The 24,433-nt window shown below is 42.1% G+C and overlaps 1 protein-coding gene across 11 annotated transcripts in view; it reads right to left on the minus strand.

The window, feature by feature from the left end:
* ZDHHC14 (zDHHC palmitoyltransferase 14) overlaps positions 1-24,433 on the minus strand; it is a 64,507-nt gene that overhangs the window by 20,801 nt on the left and 19,273 nt on the right. For 10 of the 11 annotated variants that reach the window (XM_072141063.1, XM_072141055.1, XM_072141053.1 and 7 more), the window contains 3 exons: positions 17,839-17,999; positions 12,360-12,518; positions 11,266-11,403 (listed from right to left, as the gene is read on the minus strand). In XM_072141063.1, the coding sequence (XP_071997164.1) occupies positions 11,266-11,403; positions 12,360-12,518; positions 17,839-17,999 (458 nt within the window). Of the gene's footprint in view, positions 1-11,265; positions 11,404-12,359; positions 12,519-17,838; positions 18,000-23,084; positions 23,144-24,433 lie in introns of those variants that run through there. The other variant, XM_072141062.1, reaches the window with a different exon arrangement.

Raw genomic sequence — 24,433 nt, forward strand, 5'->3', positions numbered from 1 at the left:
ATAAGTAAACTATTCAAATTCACACATTTAAAATACATGTAATCCCCAACTTAAAGTGGACCTGTCGCCCATAAAAAGCACTAGGAGCTGCTTACTTAAATAAGCAGCTCCTAGCACTCTCAGATTCAGCAGTGTTACACCGCTAGCTTTATCGAAACCCTCCAATAACGATACCAGACATTGCCGCAAAGTACAATAGGTATGCTGAACCGGCTCAAAGCAGTCCGGCAAATTTAAAAGGGGGCGGGACTAGGAGGTGGTGACTGCCGCATGAAGCTCATCAGTCACCGCGGGCCTATGGAGTGGGAGGGATGGTCCGGGGAAGAGGCAGCTCCTATTGTATTACGCGGTAGTGTCTGCTAGCATTATCGGAGGTTTCTGATAAAGCTAGCAGTGTAACACTGCTCCATCTGAGATAGCACAAAGAGAGCATTAGTGCTTTTTTTATGGGCAACAGGTCCTCTTTAACCCCTTAAGGACGCAGCCATTTTGTAGCTTAAGGCTCAGCCCGATTTTTTGGATTCTGACATGCTTCGCTTTACATGGTTATAACTTTTGAACACTGTTACTTATCAAAACGATTCTAAGATTGTTTTTTCCCCACATGTTGTACTTCATTTTAGTGGTAAATTTTGGCAGATAAGTTTTGCGTTTATTTACAAAAAAAAGAAAATATGATCAATTTTTTGAAAAATTTGCCATTTTCGAAATTCAAAATCATTGCGTTTTCAGGCAGATAGATTTACCACCTAAATAAGTTGCTGAATAACATTTCCCATTTGTCTACTTTACATTTTCATAATTTCTGAAATGTTTGGATAATTTATTTTGATGTCACGCGGCTTACAAATAGAATATCGCTTTTCCGTATTTTCAGAATTGACTATTTTGGGGATAAATACAGTTTTGAATGAAATTTTACATATTTAGCATCAAAACCCCCTATATAACCAACCCATTTTCAAATCTGCACCCCTCAAGCTATCAGAAACAGTTTTTACGAAGATTGTTAACCCCTTGAGATCTTCATAGTAATTGAATCAAAATGGAGGTGAAATTTAGAATGGTCATATTGTTCCCTTATACGTTCATTTAGCCCTAAAATTTACACATTTCCAAAATATAAAAAGAGAAAACCCACCATACAATTTGTTCTGCAATTTCTCCTGAGTACAAAGACCCCCCACATGTGGCTGTGACTTGTTTTATGGGCGCACAGCGAGGTGCAGAAGGGAAGGAGCACCCTGCAGCTGCCAGGGTTTTAGTTTCCTCATTGGCCCCTTTTGAAGGCTATAAAATTTGCTTTTTCGTTATTGGGGCCATGTGATGCCATTTTTTTTGCAGGATGAGATGCTTTTTCCATTGTTACCATTTTGGGGTTGGTATCACCTATTGTTGAAAATTTAGGAACTTTTTTTGAGGGCAGGAGTAGAAAAGCATCAATTCTGTACTGGATTTTTTACTTTTTTTTTTTTTGGTGTCCACCGTATAGACTAACAATCATGTTATCTTTATTCTATGGGTTGATACGATTACGGGGATACCAGACATGAATATATTTTCTTACGTTTTACTAAATTTGTCAAACAAAACCCTAATGTGGGGAAAAATATATCATTTATGTATTGCCGTCTTCCAAGTGGCATAACATTGTTACTTTTTTGGCTACGGAGCTGGTTGATGGCTTATTTTTTGCGGGACATGTTGTACTTTGCACCAGTATCATGTCAGAGTACATATGTTTTTTTGATCACATTTTATAGCATTTTTTGTGGGATTGAAAAGGTAAAAATCATAATTTTTGGAGGGTTTATAACAGTTTTTTTTTACGGCGTTTATCGTGGGGGTTCAGTGATGATTTAATTTTATTCTACGGGTTGTTACAGACGCGGTGATACTATATATGTGGGGTTTGTGTTATGATTTAGACTTTTTTTTTTAGTTATATGTCTCTTTATATGTTTTGGGGCATTTTTAGTGATTTATGACTTTATTTTTTTATTGAACTTTTTTTTTTTACTTTTTCACTTTTATACCATGGGACATGAACAAGCAATCATCTGATTGCTTGTTCATGATAATATTCTGCAATACTGATGTATTGCAGAATATTATCAGTGTCAGCCTATGCACTTGCATAGGCTGGCACTGTGCCAGTAAGATGACGTCACAGACGCCATCTTACCGGCAATTCTTGCAAGTAACTCTGGGGTCCAGATCGGACCCCAGAGTCTATAGCAACGATCGGCGCCCCCCAAAAACGGTTCGGGGGGGGGGGGGGGGCGATCGTGGGGGAAAAACCCCCCAGATGCATGTTAGATGCCGCGGTCGCGCTGACCGTGGCATTTAACAGGTTAAGCACCCGCGATCGGAGACAACTCCGATCGTGGGTGTTACACTGGGGTGCCGGCTATCAGTCACAGCCGGCACCCAGTCTTTCCTGATGCTGGTTCGGCTCAGATCTTGAGCCAAACCGGCATCAGCTCAGCGTCCGATATATCGGACGCTGAGCGCTAAGTCACTGAGCTCAGCGTTCGATATATCGGACACTGAGCGTTAAGAGGTTAAGGACACCTGACGTACAGGCTCTTCAAAGTTACAGACAGACCTCTCGGCCTACTGTAACCTCTGGATGCTAGTAATTTACTATACTTTAAGTGCAGACATCTATGATAACACAGTTGATCATTGCAGCCTTAGATTAAAGAGGACTTGTCAGATCATTAAAATACTTTAGCTGCTCATACTAAAGTTAGCAGCTCTCTAGCCCTCCCCCATTTATGTCATTGTTAAATCTGTAGCTTTAGACTGATAAGCTAGGAAACAATCCACTACGTAGCAGTCTGATAGTTGGACCTAGTTTACAGCAGTCTGGATTATTAATGAGGGGGGAGGTGACAGCCAGGCTCAATGCTGCAGCATATGGTGTGGAAGTGGCTCAGACCGCCTCTTCATGAACACACCGGACCACTAGAAGCTAGGTGCGGCGATCAGACTGCTAAGTACTGGATTGTTCCCTAGCTTATCGGCATGTTCTGATAAAGCTACAGATTTAACAATGCAATAACTGGAGGAGGGCTAGGGAGCTGCTTACTTTGGAATAACAGCAAGGATTAACAAAACTCAGAGACCCTGTCATATCATTACAACACAAATTTTGGAAAATCCTATAGTCACAGGGGAAAAAAATCTTTCTGGAATAAAGACTTACAAAATGTTATCACCGTTTGCTGCAAAGTTGAATGGAGGTGGTTGTGTGTATTAATTAAAAAGTTACTTTTGTATACATTGTAGATTGATTGCTGAAAAAATATGATATTGCCAGAACAGGAGCTTTTTACTTTACTGTCAGTTATACATTTTTAAAAACATTTGTGGGTTGCAAACAGGGGCTGACTGGCCATACAATCTGCCGGGAAAGTTCCCGGTGGGCCGGTCCCCTCTGGGGCCGAATCACCCACATCGGGCCGGCAGCATGGAAGGGGGAGAAGAGCCCTGCCCCCTGTGCAGAGCCCTCGCTCATTGGTGGTAGAGCAGCAGGGGTGAGGTCTGTGTTCTTGCTGCTGCTCTCCCCCATAGACCAAACAAATACTGCAGTAACTTTGAGGGGCATTCAGCAGCTCTGTGAGGGAGAAGCTGCTCTGCTTTGTGAGAGCAAAGCACAAATACCTTAGTCCTGGCCAGTCGGGATTTGGCTGAGGGGAACACAAAAGCAGCAGGAGCAGAAGATCCGAGCACAGTGTGCAGCTGCTAAATAGTTCCTGTCTGTGAGTGCCATAATAAAGCAGAGAAAGTCTGGGCTGCTGCCTTTAAGAGGTACATATCTAGCTATTGTAACTTGTATAACTTCTATCTTCTTTCTTCCTAGCTTTCTATATATCTATAATCTATCTTTCCTATATCTTTCTCTCTATCTTTCAATCTTAATCAAAAAGCTTGCAGCACTCCAGAGATGGACTGTAAAAATATTGGGGCACATTTACTTACCTGTGCCTTGGAGTTCACAAAAAGTGCTAAAACCATGTTAAAACGGTCCAAAAACACGTTGTGTGGCATCACCCTTAGGGTGATGCCACACATGGAGTTTTGAACCTGTTTTTGGTCCGTTTTTAAAATCAGTCCATCCAAAAACACATGTGTTTTTTGAAAACGCATCCGTTTTTGACCAGTTTTAATAAAGATAATTGGTAAAACCTGTCAAAAATGCATGCTTATTTAGAACATCATAATAATCACCTCAGATGCTGAAGAACCTCATTATACACATCTCAGCTGCTGTAGATAATCAAATCACACATCTCAGCTGCTGCAGAACCTCATAATACACATCTCAGCTGCTGCAGAACCTCATAATACACACTTCAGCTGCTGTAAATCATCATATAACACACCTCAGCTGCTGCAGAACCTCATAATACTCACCTCAGCTACTGCAGAACCTCATAATACACACAGCAGCTGCTGTAGATCATCAAATAAGACACCTCAGCTGCTGCAGATTATATTATTCATATCGAAGGAATGTTAGAATTTCTTTTTTGCATAAGCAAACCTTCTACAAACATGGCTGTGGTTTGTATTCTGAAACCGCCCCCTTTTGTTGACTCCACCTTCTGAGAATTTGGACCAACCCACAACATGGGGCCACTTTTAAAACTTTTTCCAGGGCCATATTAATTTCCCAGTCCGCCCCTGGTTGCAACCAAATATGGGATGGATTTTTGTTTTAGCTTTTCTGGGCGTGTAAATTCTTGTTGCTGTTCTATGTTGGGATAGAATAATATTATATATATATATATATATATACACACACTCACCGGACACTTTATTAGGTACACCTGTCCAACTGCTCGTTAACACTTAATTTCTAATCAGCCAATCACATGGCGGCAACTCAGCGCATTTAGGCATGTAGACATGGTCAAGACAATCTCCTGCAGTTCAAACCGAGCATCGTTATGGGGAAGAAAGGTGATTTGAGTGCCTTTGAACGTGGCATGGTTGTTGGTGCCAGATGGGCTGGTCTGAGTATTTCAGAAACTGCTGATCTACTGGGATTTTCACGCACAACCATCTCTAGGGTTTACAGAGAATGGTTACGAAAAAGAAAAAACATCCAGTAAGCGGCAGTTCTGTGGGCGGAAATGCCTTGTTGATGCCAGAGGAGAATGGGCAGACTGGTTCGAGCTGATAGAAAGGCAACAGTGCCTCAAATCGCCACCCGTTACAACCAAGGTAGGCAGAAGAGCATCTCTGAATGCACAGTACGTCGAACTTTGAGGCAGATGGGCTACAGCAGCAGAAGACCACACCGGGTGCCACTCCTTTCAGCTAAGAACAGGAAACTGAGGCTACAATTTGCACAAGCTCATCGAAATTGGACAGTAGAAGATTGGAAAAACGTTGCCTGGTCTGATGAGTCTCGATTTCTGCTGCGACATTCGGATGGTAGGGTCAGAATTTGGCGTCAACAACATGAAAGCATGGATCCATCCTGCCTTGTATCAACGGTTCAGGATGGTGGTGGTGGTGTCATGGTGTGGGGAATATTTTCTTGGCACTCTTTGGGCCCCTTGGTACCAATTGAGCATCGTTGCAACGCCACAGCCTACCTGAGTATTGTGGCTGACCATGTCCATCCCTGATGGCTACTTTCAGCAGGATAATGCGCCATGTCATAAAGCTGGAATCATCTCAGACTGGTTTCTTGAACATGACAATGAGTTCACTGTATTCAAATGGCCTCCACAGTCACCAGATCTCAATCCAATAGAGCACCTTTGGGATGTGGTGGAACGGGAGATTCGCATCATGGATGTGCAGCCGACAAATCTGCGGCAACTGTGTGATGCCATCATGTCAATATGGACCAAAATCTCTGAGGAATGCTTCCAGCACCTTGTTGAATCTAAGCCACGAAGAATTGAGGCAGTTCTGAAGGCAAAAGGGGGTCCAACCCATTACTAGCATGGTGTACCTAATAAAGTGGCGAGTGAGTGAGTGAATATATATATCCCTATTTGTGTGTAAAGCTCCGCTTTGCTGTGAGTTTTATGTCAAAATGTATGCATGTATTCATTTGCAATGCATTTTTTTTTAGTAATTTGTGTTTACCACAAAGTTGCATGATGGAGGTACAAGCTGTCATCTGTTAATCAAGACAAATGCAATATCCTGGTTGTCTGCTTTCAATAAAATATATGGGTTTTAGGGGTACCTTCACTTTTTAATCACTATATTTTGCAGCTGAAAAGCAGATTAATGGTTATTTCAGTTTGTGATTTTAAGATGATTTATTAATGTGAACATATGACTGAGGTATCTGAACTTTACACATGTTCATCTATCACATTTAGGAGATGTGAAGCCAGTTATATTCTGTTTATGGCACATTTTTTGCCAAAGTAAATATTTATACACTTTTTATAAAGTTTTACGCTCTGAATCAAAATTGAATTAGGGAGTCTGTGTCTATAAACTAATGCAATTTTGAAAATGTGTCTCAGCTTTTCAAATATATGGTTTGTTGTGGTTTAGTACAAATTATTTATACTGCAATTTTGGTTTTATACGTACATGTCAAAATTGTAAAAATTGCTCTGGCCAATAAAGTGACAAAATGTTCAAAAATGCCTGGCAGAGAAAGGGTTAAATTTTCATACACTACAAATCATTCAAACATCAGCACATAGATTTATTATGCTCATGAAGCTGCTCTTACTAATATGTGCATCGCAACACTCCACAAAGTTAGTTTTCAGTACTGGATTTAAAGCGTACCAATCTATTTACTCTTTTGACACATCAGGTAAAAGGGAACACTTGAATCATTGTACTACATCTCAGTAGGGAAAGTGACTTGTTTCTCACCTTCCAGGAGTGTGTAGTTCTCCTTTCCCTGCCTGCAGATTTTCAGAAACCTCCTCAGTCACCATAAAATCCATCTAGGGTAATACCATAAATAGGAGATATAGAGGAGGGGGATGCAGTTGCAGTTTTTCTCTCTGCATGCTGTGAGATGAGATGGTATAACAAACACAGGGAATCATCTGCCTCAGAACTAGGAACATGTACTAATAGTGCATTAAGAGCCCATTCACAGAAATGGAAAAAGAAACTGTACTTTGAACAGGCATGCAGAGAGATGTAAAAGACCCCAAACTACTACTACATTTGGCATGCACCTATAATTGTCTAAAAAAACTTTTTTTTTTTTTTTTTAGAAAGGTACGCTTTAACCCTTTCAGGACCTGGCCCTTTTTTGTTTTTTCATTTTCATTTTTTACTCCCCATGATCAAAAATCCATAACTTTTTTATTTTTCCATGTACAGAGCTGTGTGACGGCTTATTTTCTGCGTAACAAATTGCACTTCATAGTGATGGTATTGAATATTCCATGCCGTGTACTAGGAAGCGGGAAAAAAATTCCAAATGCAGTGAAATTGGTAAAAAAACGCATTTGTGCCGCCTTCTTGTGGGCTTGTATCTTACGGATTTCACTGTGCGCCCCAAATGACATGTCTACTTTATTCTTTGGGTCGGTACGATTACGGGGATACCAAATTTGTATAGGTTTTATAATGTTTTCATACATTTAAAAAAATTAAAACCTCCTGTACAAAAATTTTTTTGGGGATTTTGCCATCTTCTGGCGCTAATAACTTTTTTATACTTTGGTGTACTGAGCTGTGGGTGGTGTCGTTTTTTGCGGATTTTGATGACGTTTACAATGTTATCAATTTTAGGACTGTACGACCTTGTGATCACTTTTTATAGAATTTTTTAATTTTTTTAAATGACAAAAAAAGTGCCATTTTCGAATTTGGACGCGATTTTCCGTTACGGGATTAAACGCAGTGAAAAACCGTTATCATATTTTGATAGATCGGGCATTTTCGGACGCGGCGATACCTAATGTGTTTATGATTTTTACTGTTTATTTATATTTATATCAGTTCTAGGGAAAGGGGGGTGATTTGAGTTTTTAGGGTTTTTTATTATAATTTTTTTTTTTTTAACTTTTTTTTATTTTTATTTTTAGTACTTTTCAGACTCCCTAGGGTACTTTAACCCTAGGGGGTCTGCACGATCCTATCATATACTGCCATACTACAGTATGGCAGTATATGGGGATTTTACTCCTCATACATTACAATGTGCTGATAGCACATTGTAATGCATGGGTTAACCAGAAGTAGCCTCGGGTCTTCGCGAGACCCGAGGTTACCATGGCGACGGATCGCCGCTCCCCGATGACGTCACGGGGAGCGGCGATCCTCGAAAAGATGGCGGCGCCCACGCGCCGCCATGCTTTTGAAGCCGCCGGCAGCATTGCCGGCGGCGATCGAGGTGAAAACACCCGCGATCGGTGCTAGCACCGATCGCGGGTGTTACCGGTAAGCCTTTGCTGCAATATGCAGCAAAGACTTACCGGCTATGGAGAGGGCTCAGCGCGTGAGCCCTCTCCATGCACCCGCGGCCGACCCGTGACGTGCTATTACGTCATGGGTCGTGAAAGGGTTAATTATGGCCCTATATTGTTTAGCACAACTTAAAGGGGATGGTCACTTTCCAATACAGTACATCTGTTCCCTTAGACATGTCTGCATTTTTTTTTGCTCATTATTGTACAGTCACCCAAACTTGACAGAAAAAAAAAACACAGAAATGTAGATATTTTTGCTGTGCAGAGACCTTTCTGGCGCCGAGACCATTTTCTGTCCCTGGGACCAAAATCTGTCCCGAGCACCAGAAATGTGTCCAACAGTCCCTGCTAGACCAGTTTTCTTTTGGTCTACTTTCCGCCAGTTTACAGCGCCCAAAAGGGGCTGCGACACATATTAATTGTGTCTGAGTTTCCACTCCGCCAAAGCCACGCCCCTTTTCGGAGAAGAGTCGGAGCAGACGGAAAAAGTCATTTTTTCTGTCCCCGACAGCTAATAAATAGGTAGGAGAGCAGAAGATGCGGTGAAAGCGCCACAAAACTGGTGGAAACACCATAGTAAATGTCCCCCTATGTGTGGAGAAAACCAGGCACTGTTCATCACCTGCTAAATACAATACCAACAGTGACAAATGGTGGTGGCAGCATCATGCAATGGGGAATTATGTCAGCTACAGGGGACAGGAAGAAAGGTTGTAATTGAAGGAAAGATGAAAGCGGCAAAGTACAAAGATATCCTAGATGAAAACCGCTTCCAGAGTGCTCTTTACCTCAGACTGGGCCGGAGGTTCACCTTCCAACAAGACAATGACCCTAAGCACACAGCTAAAACACCAAAGAAGCTGCTTCAGAACAATTCTGTGACCATCCTTGACTGGCCCAGCCAGAGCCCCGACCTAAACCCAATTAAGCATCTCTGGAGAAACTTAAAAACGGCTGTCCACCAAACATCCCCATCCAAAGGATGCTTCTACTCAATACTAGGCGAAGGGTCTGAATACTTCTGACCTTGTGATATTTAAGTTATTCTTGTTTAATTAGCCAAAATATCTACATTTCTGTTTTTCTCTGTCAAGATGAGGTGCAGAGTGTACATTAATGAGCAAAAAAAGAATTGCAATGAAACAGAGAGTGAAAAATTTAAAGAGGTTTGAATACTTTCCAAATCCCCTGAATACACAACTTCCTGTTTCTGACTCCTACAGTCTATCTTAATGGCGTCACCCTGTGCATCTTTCTCTCACAGTCAGTATCAGTGACTGACACAGAAAGAGGGGAGTAAGCAGCAAAACAACTCTATAAAAGTAGCTTATTCCTGATTGACAGAAAACCTGTAACAGCACTACAATAGTAGATTCACCCGAAGGGTTCCTACCCCTGTTAGACCATTAGGAAATCCAGGCCCACTTTAAATGAATTATACGAAAAGTTTATTGTTATGTGGCAAAATAAAATCTCCGTGCAACGTTTCGGCAATATCTCGCCTTTGTCAAGCACAAACACTGCTACACAAGAAGGAGAGGGGATAGTGTATGTCAGAGTATTTGGTTTCAGTGCTCTGCAATGTGCACGTCTGTGCTAGTTGAATCGTGCTTAGACAAGTTAAAGATCCACAGAGTGTTTGCACTAAAGTAAGTAGCAGGAATTCTGAATCACTTGATGAACATTCATGGATTACATTATTATTAAGGCAGTAAAAACACATGGGCAACTTATGTAAAAGAGTGGCCAGCCTCTTTAAGGAAGGTATACATTATTTTAGGCTGCAATAATGGTGAGGACAATTTCCTACGATTTATAAACCTTTTCAAAACAACTTCTTTGGAAGCAGACTACTTGGCAGTCTAACCTAATGGGGTTGACGGTCAGAAAACAATTTAAGACATAAAAGCACTAATAAATCCCTTTCAGTTTCAGTTCTTCCGGAGTTCCCACTGGTCTTTACTTCTATGTACAGTGGGACTGGCAACCTAGTGCTGCAGTTAGTGATTGACAGAAAGCGCATTTCTTCGGTGTTTAGATAGGACCATGAACATAACTACAATATAAACACCATGATATAAACCAGTCAGGAGACCAATGAAGCCGAACCTGTCTCCATTAGATCATGCACTCAAATTGTAGACCATTTTTATAAATTAGCATAAAAATATATGCAGTTTAGTAACAGGAAGCATGAATTTAGTAAAAGAAATCGAATTGCCAAAACCAGATGAAATAAAATATGTTTTTAAAAAACTGTTTATTAGTCTGCATATTATTTTTAGTATTTAAAGTTTTTCTTTGAATTGAAATTTTTAACATAGCGTTTTTAGATCTAATAGAAAGGAAATCTACCATCAAAATCAAGCATGATAAGGGGAACTTACTTATAGATCCAGGCACCATGGCTGTGGCATGGTCACGTTATCCAGCCACATTATCTGGATCTATGAATAAGTGTCCCTGGTTTATCCATGCTTGATGGTAGACATCCTTTAAATGATAAAGCATTAAGTAAACTGGGGAAAAATAATACACAAGTCATTTATGTAGGGTGTTGACTACATTCAAATGAATTAAAAATTCATTAGTCCTTGGAAAAGTAGGTCAGTCGGCTCCAGTCTACTGATAAATATGCTAGAGACAATTCTCATTAACCTTCAAAATTTAATAAGAATCTTGTTTCTTGCTAGTCATGGAATGAATCCTATAAGGCTGCCCCTGTTACACAAAAGGTACAATATACCATGCAAGCTTCTACATGCATGTAAATAAAAACCACTAACAAATTGAGATGAAAAGTAAATAAAACTAAAATATGGCATCCACTTATACTTACGAAGTATAACGTGCGTGATAACAAATGCAAATATAAAGACCGTCAGAAATGACAGCGATAAAATGAACATGTAAAAAAATCTGTAGTTTCTTTTCCCAACGCAGTTCCCCACCCAGGGACAATGGTGATCAAAGCGCTCTGAAATGAGAGGCAAAACAAAAAGATATATATGGCATTGAATTAATCAAAATGTATAGAACTGTAAAAACAACATGAATGAATGCTTAAGTGATCGTGGTCATTTTATGCAGAATAGGGCATTACAGAAACTTCTACATCACTAGTTTATAAGAGGACATAAGGGCTACATTTACAGTGTATGCATATGTGGGGAATCCTAACCAATGTATTCTAAATGGGGTGGGGGGGATCTGCACAGCCTTTAGTCACACCAACATTAGTGGTGTCTGTTACCCTTTTTGCATTATAGAAGAGAATAAAGGACACCTAATACATAAAAGAATGGCCTTCGATGAAACATCAGTTACCATTAACTTTTATGTTCTGCTTCCGTTATGTACAAAAGATAAATGAGTTTTGCAGTTATTATTAACAGAAAACAGCAAAGGACACCAGTAAAGGTTATATGAACTGGGCCTTAGTGATGCAACAAGAAGCTTTTGCAAAATTACAGATACTTGCTGCTCCTCGCCCCACTCCTGATGTCAGCATCTGTTATGCACAACTGGTGTAAGAACCCAGCATAGAAAGTCCTGATTCTTCTCGATCAGTATCTACTGCCCTGGAGGGCACTGCACTGCTGTGATTACTGGGGTGGAATTTTGTGATTTACTGATATTACTATATTTGATAGTTGAACATTATGTTAATGCAGTTGCCACAGACTAAATAATATTACATACAACAAAATCAACAAACATACAGTATATTGTATAACTGTCATCATGAAATGAACAAATGAGACACTTGCCAAAGACCTTACTCATCTCCAAATGCTGTGCCGTACCACACAAGATACATTGCATTATGGTAACGTCAGCCAGGGTTTTTCATGCCAACATAAGGGAAGGTATGGTACATACAAAAAGAAATAATGCCTGTGGATGCTAGCCACTTTTGGCCTTTATACTTACCAACACAGTTGTCACATAAACTGCAGTGTGAGGCACGAGGTGGGCGGAAGATTTTACAGGTAAAACAATATTTCAGTTTTACGGTTTGTCCATTTATAACAACTTCTTTCGTCCTGGGAGGAGGTCGATATCCACCTGATGTTGACCCATTTGCAACATCTATAAAAACAGGAGATAAAAACATGTCAGCTGTAAAAAGAGAAGATCCCAGAAAGCATACTCACACAAATATGTACATTTTATGAAATTTACTTTTAAAGATTTTAAATAATGCCACTTTGTACCGATTTGATTGTTACTAAAGACTTGTCAGTTTTCCATTTTGAGCAAAGCACACATTGTGCCAAGTTTTTTTATTACACATTCCAAGGCCATATCTTTTATTTTCCTATTTACAGAGCCATATGACGGTGCAGTAGATTTGAGAAAAAAAAAACTATACTGTCTTTCCCAATGAGACACCAAAAATAGATGCATGGGTGGAGGTATTGCTGCTCAGAGCAAACAAGTCAGCAGCCATGTGCAGCAAATGTTTACGTGCCAGTCAGCCTCAACAAATCACTGGTATTAATGACAGGCGTCTGCTGTATAATACAGCAGACATCTGCCATACATGCAGAGGGTTAGGCCTTTGAGCACTCTTCACACACCTTTCACAGCATAAACGCGTATATATATGAGTGGTTCATACTATCCAAGTATTTAAGAACACTTCATCCCTCTCTCTGCTTTACTCTGCTATGTTTAAAATGTCTTTATTTATATAAAATTAGAAGGCTTATTTTAGTTGCAATTTTTTCTGTTTCAAGAAAATGGAGGTGAAATTAGAGGAAAAAAATGTAATTTATTAGGGCTCTAAATTTCACAAATTCCAAGAATAAAATGCTCCAGGAAAAAGTAATTAGTCTCAATAGAAGATTTGGCTGGAAGATATATATCTACAGAAATGCAAAGGTGGAAGAAGAGTGCTCACTACTATGAAAAGCCACCAAGGAGCACAGTGGGGAGTTTCTCACAAATATGCCAGTTACCTTGTGGCTGGTATGCAGGCCCCCCAGATTATGGGAATACCCCTCTTGTGGCCAGGGTGTACTGCCTGTGCACACAGCAGGGTTGGAATGCGCTTTATGCATGTGCTGTACACCGTGCATCAAGACATTTTAAAAACAATAGAAAAATGAAAATTTCCAGGCATATATGGCAGATGCTAAACCACAACCTTCTATATGAGTACCTGGTGATACCTCAGCAATTTGAAAACTGAGCATATTGAAGGTTCAAGACAGTAGGAAAACCCAGTTAAAGAGCTCACCACACAGGACAGATGGGTCTGAACAGGAGCTCTACTACACACATCCCTAACACTGAAGTGGCATTCAGTTTAGTGGTGTGAGCAGAGGTCGCATTAACGCCTCACCACGCGTCATAGACGCGTGATGAGGCGCCATTACCCCCCAAAATAATTGCCATGCGTAAAGTTACGCATGGCAATTATTCCCTGTAGCGCGCAGGCTGAGAGGCCCGGCGCGCGCTGCAAAGGAGGTACAAGTCAGTAGCGTGATCGCAGCGCGCGCCGGGCCGCTCAGCGCGACACGTGATACAGTTTCAGGGGCGCGCCGGAGAGACCCGAAGTGAGTGCACCGGCCCCGGGGGAGACTTGTGGGCTGCGAAGATGCTGCTCCCCGTCCTGCTCTACCTGTCTGCAGCTGCCTGCGTTTATGTGATCGAGGGGACCTAGAGCAGTCCCGGGTGAGTGCGGGCTGTGCTGTCAGTGTGTGGGTGCAGTGCGGGTGCAGTGTGTGTGGGTGCAGTGCGGGTGCAGTGTGTGTGGGTGCAGTGCGGGTGCAGTGTGTGTGGGTGCAGTGCGGGTGCAGTGTGTGTGCGTGCAGTGCGGGTGCAGTGTGTGTGCGTGCAGTGCGGGTGCAGTGTGTGTGGGTGCAGTGCAGTCAGTGTGTGGGCGTGCAGTGCGGGTGCAGTGTGTGTGCGTGCAGTGCGGGTGCAGTGTGTGTGGGTGCAGTGCGGGTGCAGTGTGTGTGGGTGCAGTGCGGGTGCAGTGTGTGTGCGTGCAGTGCGGGTGCAGTGTGTGTGCGTGCAGTGCAGTCAGTGTGTGGGTGCAGTGCTGTCAGTGTGTGGGTGCAGTGCTGTCAGTGTGTGGGTGCAGTGCTGTCAGTGTGTGGGTGCAGTGCTGTCAGTGTGTGGGTGCAGTGCTGTCAGTGTGTGGGTGCAGTGCTGTCAGTGTGTGGGTGCAGTGCTGTCAGTGTGTGGGTGCAGTGCTGTCAGTGTGTGGGTGCAGTGCTGTCAGTGTGTGGGTGCAGTGCTGTCAGTGTGTGGGTGCAGTGCTGTCAGTGTGTGGGTGCAGTGCTGTCAGTGTGGGTGCAGTGCTGTCAGTGTGGGTGCAGTGCTGTCAGTGTGCAGTGTTGTCAGTGTGCAGTGTTGTCAGTGTGCAGTGTTGTCAGTGTGCAGTGTGTGCAGTGTTGTCAGTGTGCAGTGTTGTCAGTGTGCAGTGTGTGCTGTGTTGTCAGTGTGCAGTGTGTGCAGTGTTGTCAGTGTGCAGTGTGTGCAGTGTTGTCAGTGTGCAGTGTGTGCAGTGTTGTCAGTGTGCAGTGTGTGCAGTGTTGTCAGTGTGCAGTGTGTGCAGTGTTGTCAGTGTGCAGTGTGTGCAGTGTTGTCAGTGTGCAGTGTGTGCTGTGTTGTCAGTGTGCAGTGTGTGCTGTGTTGTCAGTGTGCAGTGTGTGCTGTGTTGTCAGTGTGCAGTGTGTGCTGTGTTGTCAGTGTGCGCTGTGTTGTCAGTGTGCAGTGTGTGCAGTGTTGTCAGTGTGCAGTGTGTGCAGTGTTGTGAGTGTGTGCAGTGTTGTGAGTGTGTGCAGTGTTGTGAGTGTGTGCAGTGTGTGCAGTGTTGTGTGTGCAGTGTGTGCAGTGTGTGCAGTGTTGTGAGTGTGTGCAGTGTTGTGAGTGTGTGCAGTGTTGTGAGTGTGTGCAGTGTTGTGAGTGTGGGCAGTGTTGTGAGTGTGTGCAGTGTTGTGAGTGTGGGCTGTGTTGTGAGTGTGTGCAGTGTTGTGAGTGTGGGCTGTGTTGTGAGTGTGGGCTGTGTTGTGAGTGTGTGCAGTGTTGTGAGTGTGTGCAGTGTTGTGAGTGTGTGCAGTGTTGTGAGTGTGTGCAGTGTTGTGAGTGTGTGCAGTGTTGTGAGTGTGTGCAGTGTTGTGAGTGTGTGCAGTGTTGTGAGTGTGTGCAGTGTTGTGAGTGTGTGCAGTGTTGTGAGTGTGTGCAGTGTTGTGAGTGTGTGCAGTGTTGTGAGTGTGGGCTGTGTTGTGAGTGTGGGCTGTGTTGTGAGTGTGGGCTGTGTTGTGAGTGTGGGCTGTGTTGTGAGTGTGGGCTGTGTTGTGAGTGTGGGCTGTGTTGTGAGTGTGGGCTGTGTTGTGAGTGTGGGCTGTGTTGTGAGTGTGGGCTGTGTTGTGAGTGTGGGCTGTGTTGTGAGTGTGGGCTGTGTTGTGAGTGTGGGCTGTGTTGTGAGTGTGGGCTGTGTTGTGAGTGTGGGCTGTGTTGTGAGTGTGGGCTGTGTTGTGAGTGTGTGCAGTGTTGTGAGTGTGTGCAGTGTTGTGAGTGTGTGCAGTGTTGTGAGTGTGTGCAGTGTGTGCTGTGTTGTGAGTGTGTGCAGTGTTGTGAGTGTGTGCAGTGTGTGCTGTGTTGTGAGTGTGTGCTGTGTTGTGAGTGTGTGCTGTGTTGTGAGTGTGTGCAGTGTTGTGAGTGTGTGCAGTGTTGTGAGTGGTGGTTGTGCTGTGTTGTGAGTGTGTGCAGTGTTGTGAGTGTGTGCAGTGTTGTGAGTGGTGGTTGTGCAGTGTGTGTTGTGAGTGTGCAGTGTGTGCTGTGCAGTGTGTGTAGTGTGTGCTGTGTTGTGAGTGGTGGTTGTGCAGTGTGTGTTGTGAGTGTGCAGTGTGTGTTGTGAGTGTGCTGTGCGAGTGTGCGTGTGTGTTGTGCAGTGTGTGCTGTGTTGTGAGTGTGTGCAGTGTGTGTGCGTGCGTGCGTGCGCTGTGTTCTGTGTGAGTGTGCGGTGTATTACCAAAATTTTCATACTCCTCCTCGGGTAAAAATACTCCTCAAAAATGGTGAGAGGAGTATTTTTACCCTTTTGGAAAAATGTTAGTGCGACCTCTGGGTGTGAGGTTATAGCAGGGGGCAGCAACCACAGCTAGTGCATAAATAGTAATAATATTTATATAAACAGGCCAGGTTATGTACAAGATAGGTTCCGTAGGTTTGTTCTTAAGTTGAATTTGTATGCAAGTCGGAACTGTATAGTTTATAATTGTAGCCCCGGCCAGAATTTTTTTGGTCTCTGTGACAATTGGATTTTAAAAATGTTGGGTTGTCATAAGGACAAGAAATAACAATAAAAAACTTATTTGCACAGTTTAAAGCGTTCACAGCATTCTAAATCATTTCAATATTTTATATTCACATCACCTGGTAGTCCCCAAGTAGTGGCAGTGTGCAGGCTGAGTGTTCCTGTGTCTCCTCATACATTCTTTCTCTCCTCCACACGATCCCTCTCCCTCCCCTGTCTGCTCAATGCACATGACAGCAAGAAGGGAGGGTAGAGGGAGCTGCATGAATGGAGGAGAGGAGACTGACAGAGGCTGCAGATGCTTCTCCTCTGGTAGGGAGCCAGGTAATGTGAATTAAACATGTAAAAATATTTACATGATTCATAATGCTGACAAAAGCATTCCTGGTGACAGGTTAGCTTTAAACGGTTCCAGTTATTACAGTAATAACCTTAAAGGGAACCGGTCACCACTAAGGACCTCATTTTCATTAAGACAGATTGCAAAAGCCCACTATAGCTGGATTGCAAAGATGCCTGTTTTTTCTGTGCATTACAATAAAAATTGTGAGATATAACTTACCTTGCACCCTGATATAACCCTGTTGTGGGTCCCAGGTGTGTTTTGGATGCATTTAAAAAAAATCAACAAGTGACTTGTCTGTGCTGCTCACTCACCAGCTCTCAACCTCCACCTTTCTTCTCCTGTACAACTCCTCCCTCCTGCTCCTTCACTTACACAAGGAGTGACTCACAGCATGGTGAGCTGACATCAGTGGGGAAGGGAGGAGCTGTATGGGAGAATAAAGGTGAGAGCTGAGCGTACTCAGAGTAGCTGAGAAGTGAATGAGTAGCACAGACAAACCACATGTTTTAAATGCGTCCAAAACAAACCTGGCAAGGTAAGTTTAAACTTATTAAAATTTATATTGTAAAGTAAATGCTCAGAAAAGGTAGAAAGACATCTTTCTAATCCAGCTGTAATGGGCTTCTGCATTTCACGGTCTTTAATGAAAATGTGGTCCCTGGTGACAGGTTCCTTTTAAAGCAATGAATCATTCATGAGAACTCTTATGAGTCCCTTATAGAGCGTGCATAGGGACTTTCAACTTCTCCATAAGTATTGAATATCTCTGTGTAATACTAATCTTGAATTACCAATTTGTCGTTCCAAATCTGCTGCTTCATCTGGAGTGGCACGTGGAAGAACACCTGGATCACTAAAACTTGTCCTCAGCAATGTCCCCATCACAAAAAAGACAAGGATTCCACCTATTACAGGAATTGCAGGAGTAATCTTCACTGCTAAATAAGGACAACTGCAAAGAAAGAAACAGCCAGGAAGATTAATTTTGTCAATTTCTTAAAAGGGTTGTCCAGGATAAATGATCTTCATGGCAAGGGCTGCTGCAACAAAACAAGTGAACCTATACTTATCTGTGTCCTTATCACTGGTCCACGGTCCCGAGTGACAAGATGCTCTAGTCGGAAACTGAGGTGAGAGGTAGGTAGAAGTTTGTTTTGTTACAGCAGCGCCTGCCCCAATTACAAAGACCATCCATCCCAACTTTAATGTTGTAAACATGACATAAGAGAAGGGCATTGAAATGTCAGACACATCTTAAACAATGCTATTATGATTAGCTCAGTAGACATGAATACTGGCTTCTAGTTTGATGCCATCGTTCTTAAACAGCAGCCTTATTTTCTTGGACCATGTGAAATGCAAACTGACGGTGTAGGTATACTGGATATGCACCCAAGTATTTTGGGGAATTGACTGTATACTTCACATCAAGCAGCCTCTCAGAATGAATTGTACCATTACTGTAATGCAGTTTCTTATAGTAAGGACACTTGCTAAAGTATGATGAATCCACCATGACACTAATCAGTCCAAGAATCGCAAGTCTATCGCAGTCTATTTATGCCGTACTTGGACAATACCATTGTCGTATGAAAATAAAAATAGCTGCCAGATTTGCTATAAATGTTCCCATGACCAAGGCATGCCAGGAATGCTCATCGTCCAAGCAACAAACAAGAAATATCTCAATTTAGTTGAGGAATGGTGATCTCATAGTCCCAATGAGACTTGTCTAGACACAAATAAGGTAAAGTCTTAACTCTCTATAGCTGCACCTCATCATCAGCATCATCATGACAGCCTAAACACATGGTGTTTTTTAGGATGTTTTCAGAACAGTAATCAGAATCTCTATTACCTAGTGAATACAGAGGAGGTGGATTATCTATTCCATATGGAACTCACCAAGAAATCCCCAAGGATTCAGAGGGTCCCTACAAATTGATCAGACACTCCATAAAATAGGATGAAAGGGTCTTTAGTAGCATAATCCCTTTAACATTTTATTGAACTTATAGGGACCTGTAACACATTGATCAAACACAGAGGAAGGGCCTGGAAGTCATAGAAAATTACTTGTGTGATACATTCTATATTGGAGACTTAGGGGAAAAGGCTCATATCTCAGGATTCATCTAAGCACACTGCCCTTTCATCTCACAGTTATTTTCCTTTGCTTATTAATAATTCTCCACTATACATTTCACTTTGAAGATTTCAGAAACTCATCACATTGTCATAAGAAAGCAGAATTTTACAGCCTGTGGGTCTGGTCAGAAGCTGAACATTTGCTATCGAAATTCATCACTGTCTCGTCAGTGATAAGTAAATTGTTGTAGTTACCAATCAAGCCTGACAGACAGGGATAGGGGCTGGGAAAAGCCTCACGCGTATCGCCACTAACAGTGGCTTCCCCTGAGTTACTTATTTATCATGCTTCTTACATGGGCTACTTTGCCATGATGTTGCAGCACATTTTTTTGTCATCTTTTGCTACTTTTTATATTGGTGCAGCTAGACAGGCATAGGGTTTGGGGCTGGGTAGGGAGGTGGTGTCTTGGAGGGCATTATTATGTGCCCTACCCTCCCTGGGTTCTTGTATACAGGATTTTGTTCCTTTATAAAATGTTTTTATTGGCTCTTTGTTTGGTGATAACTGATTTGTTTAATTAATAAAGATCATATAGTTTGGTATAGCACATGTTTTGTCTGTATTTGTACTTAATTCGCTTTTTCATGTGCCCAGACCTTACATTTTTGTATGTGTAGTTCCTCCTTCATGATTTTATCTACAATGAAGCCTCCTGTTGCAAGCAAAGATCTGAAACACTGAGGATTTGATACAGAAAGTATATTGGAAAATTTTAAAACTTTTCATTACAAAAATAATATCAACAAGTTGCTGGAAAGTGCTTAAAGTGGACAATCCCTTTAATATGTGTGACTCAATTTGTTTTAATGACTCACATCTGGCGAGTTGCATACAAGTTTACAAACTGATTTATGTAACATTGCATCCATGGAAAGGAACCATTTAGGGATGAAAGCAATGCTTTTGAATCATAGTTTTTAATGAAGTCCTTATTTTGAGTGGGTTAGTATGCTTGACAGGTTCTCCTTTAATAAACAGAAGGATCCATGACGTGTAATTAGACTAAATCTCTATTTATTCCACCTTATAGACTCTGCTGGCAATAATTATCTATATCAGATAACAGGGACTGTTCTGCATCCAATTGTGAAAGATGAGATCCAATGTCCTAAAAGCTGCATCAAAAGAAAATCCCTCACCTCCACTTAACCAAAACCAGAAGTCGTCACTTGTCAGACAGAAAAATGTCTGTTTCGTGATACATACATTACCTTATGGTTAAAAAACACACATTGCTATGAACTTCAAAGAGTCTGTACAGGAGGAGGGTTGTATTTACCGTATAAACTTGAGTATAAGCAGTTAAAAAAAAAAAAAAAAAAAGTGCTCAAAAACCCTTATTCTGCTTATACTCAAATCTATGAGTATACGCATGGTCCGGTTGTGCACACCATGATGTCAGCCATGTGCACACCATGATGTCAGCCAACATAGTGTGTGTGCTGCCATTGGCACACACTATGTCAGCAAGCGACTGACATGGTGTAGGCGACAGGACCACACGGAGAGGCGAAGACTAGCTGAAGACAGAAGAGGACCTGTGGCATCGGAAAGGTGAGTAAAGAGTTTTTTTTAGGCTGGGCAGGGGGCAGGCACTGGCAATATACATTGAGACTGCTGGCTATACAGTAGGCGATGGGCACAAATTTGCAGCTGGATATACGGTGTCCCTACAGTGGTGTGAATGGGGCCATAGGTAGGAGAGATAGAGAATGAAAACTGAGACAGAGGTTTCCCTTGTGTTCATCTCCTGGACTAACTGAGCTCTGAAAAGGATGGGCTTATTTTAATACCACAAGGTTAAAATGAGGACACTGCCAGGACACGTGCCCTGAATCAGAGGTCCAATACACCTGCCTTCCATTTTACGTATCATAAACTGCAATTTTTCACTTTAGTCCCAAATAGGTAGTTAAACAGAGCAAAAATGATGCAACACAGGCACAGATCGTATTCCAATGTTGGATTTCTAGAGTACGAATTCGGATCACATTACAAGTGCCTGACACACTATACCGAATCTTTAGTAGTTGGCTTAGGTTTGTGTCCAAAAATGGAGAAAATAATATTCTAGACCATCAAAGTCAAGTGTAGGAAAGTGTAGTGCCATGAAATAGACATGATCTAAAACAGTGGTGGCGAACCTATGGCACGGGTGCCATAGGTGGCACTCAGAGCCCTTTCTGTGGGCACTCAGGCCATTGTCCCAATTTCACCAAACAGGACCAAATCCACCAAATCTTCCTGCAGTCCCAAGCAACTTAAAAGATACTGCTCTCAGAGCCATTTTAAAGCGACATTTCATTGGCTGTTTGAACTGCGTGAAAAGGTGTGGACAGAACTGCATTGTCTTTGGAGGTCCTCCTGCTGAACCCACCTGCATTGTCTTTGGAGGTCCTCCTGCTGAACCCACCATTCTTCCTAGAGAGAAGCTACAATGATGGTCTGAATTTATTTGCCCACCTTCTTTCAACTCTATTGGTGGCCTTAGGAGAGCCAATACATTGAATGATGTTGAAAAACAGGTAGCAATAAGTTACTGCTAGAAATGCTATGTTGGCACGTCATGGCAAATAAGTGGATTTTGGATGTAGTTTGGGCACTCAGTCTGTAAAAGGTTTGCCATCACTGATCTAGAAGGTGTTCAGCAGTGTGATAACATACTGGTAGTGGTTTATTACATCAATTTCTGCTGAGAAGTTCTCTTTAATGCCTAAATATACCTGTGAATATTCACAATTACACAAGTAGTAGATGGGTTTCAGTATGCCCAACCCATTATTTTAGGATGACATAGTGAAATAGAGAGACTGGTATAACAGGTCAAATTAGACTACAAGTGAGATGCCCAGGTTATTATGGGATTTTTTTTTTCCCATCTCAAGTTATGGGGGAAAAAGACCCCTCTGTAAGACACTGTCATTTGCAAACACAAGAAAGTGTGAATATAAAAATATTCTACTGTCGTAGAAGCATTGATAAATGTGTTGATAAATATGTAAACAATGCAAAACATCTGATGCAGCAAAACGCAATCCAAACGCAACGTGTGCACTCAGACTCGAAATAAGGCATCTGAGGACTCTGCTTTTTAAGAACGGGGAGCAGTTTGAACTGAAACCATATGCATTTTCACTAAAATCAGCCCAGATTCTCCCAATGACCTTGATTTGCTTTTCAAAATGCAAGTGAAATGCAATGTATGAACGTAGCCCAATAAGTACTGAGGAAATAAATGATATTTCACCTTGCCCGAAGATAAACTGTAGCAAGGATATAAAAGTTATATAGAGCTTATATGAAAAACGCAGCTACACGAGTTTCAAAATTCATTGCTTATACCGTATTTTCCGGGCCATTAGGCGCACCGGAATATAAGGCGCATCAGTCCGATGCGCCTTATATATGGAATAATTCCATATATATGGCGCATCGGACTATAAGGCGCAGGGTCCGGGGGCGGAGCGGAGACCCGACGAGAAGAGACGCGACCCGGCGACGCGGGGAAGGTGAGTGGGGAAGGTGAGGGGGAGGTGGAGGAGGGCAGCGGACCATACTTACAAAAGGTCCCCGCTACCGGAGACAGCAGATCTCCAGCGGGAACTGCAGACCGATGCGGCAGAAGTTGTTTGTGCCGCGTGGTCTGCAGTTCCCGCTGGAGATCTGCTGTCTCCGGTAGCGGGGACCTTTGTAAGTATGGTCCGCTGCCCTCATATAGGGCGCACCGGACTATAAGGCGCACTTTGGATTTCCAAGGAAATCCAAGGCTTTTATGTGCGCCTTATAGTCCGGAAAATACGGTAAGTGCTTTACACAAAGAGCATGTTAGAACAAACTTGCCTTTAAAGGAAACCTACAATTTGATGCATTATGAAGCAAACATACCTTTAGAATGCTGTTGCTGCACTGATGCAGGTTCATATCTTGGTGGATCCCTGAGTTGAGTGGTTTTGCTGATAAAACAGAAATAACATTATGATAATGAAGCTCTGCCCCTTCTATGGCTCCTTCAGCACTTGCTTTTCCGCTTCTCCTAGCAGGAGAGTTTTTCTCTGCAGAAGAAGATGATACAATCACTTTTTCTCCCTGCCAGACAGAATAATCAATTGCTGCACCATCCCGCTGCTGCTGTGTATGAGTGATCCAGCTCAAGTTGATTAGTCATGCTTAGTCATGCTTGACTAACCTCCATTTGCAATTACAAGCTCATTGTTGATCGAGACAGCCATGCTGATCCAGCTTTTCCAAGGTCCTGAATGGTATAATTGTTTTTTCAGCAAAACCACTCAGCTCAGGGATTAATCAAGATATGATCCAGCATCAGTGTAGCAACACCATTCTTGCTTCATAATGTATGAAATCAAAATGGTAGGTTTCCTTTAAATTCTAAAACCCCAAAATTACTTTTCATATTATTTACAGTGCTTTGTATGGCACAAATATATCCTGCTGAAATCTGTCAATATTTAAAAAAAATAAAATAAAAAAAAAATTAGTCATTTTCTGACAATAACTTCCAATCACGAACAGCTACCCAGATTTATTATAGATACACCCTGAGTGTTTATGACATTTTGGCAGTCAATACAACAATGACCAGCTCCTAATTCTTTATAATCGCTTTTTTCAATAATTTCTTTGGAAGGAAAGCTTCACGTTAGCAGTACATACTTTTTTTTTAGATCCCAACAGATCTAAAAGCTGTGCCTTGTGAAATTACAAATATATTGTAGGAAAGACCATTTTTCTGGTTTGCCAATAAAAATATCTGCAAGCTTTTGTAGCCGAGACCCTCCAGTAGGCAAGAGAAAACAGCATAACATGTGAAGATCTGCTAGTAAACTGGTCTGCGCACTAAGGCAATAATAAGAAACACACAAGTGCCCTTCACTAACCTGCTCCTCTTGCCAAATACATCAGAGGTTACAAGTTTTCCGTACTTGTAGGCATAACTCAAATAAAGCACTTGACAAAAACAAGTAGGAGTGTTCTGTAGCCAATTTTAACACAACTAGAACGGTGTTGGAAGCGTTCGTGAACACAGAAAAACATCAAGTAAAATATTTTCACATCATTCCCCAAAGCAGCACTGATGGAGCTCAAAACAACCTAGAACAGTGATGGCGAACCTTTTAGATACCAAGTGCCCAAACTACAACCCATACCCACCCGTTTGCCAACATGGCAATTTATTCCCTAACTTATTGCTCCCCGCTCCGTTGTAACTTTCAATC

Source organism: Engystomops pustulosus, chromosome 3 (genome assembly GCF_040894005.1).
Source record: "Engystomops pustulosus chromosome 3, aEngPut4.maternal, whole genome shotgun sequence".
Taxonomy (NCBI): Eukaryota; Metazoa; Chordata; class Amphibia; order Anura; family Leptodactylidae; genus Engystomops; species Engystomops pustulosus.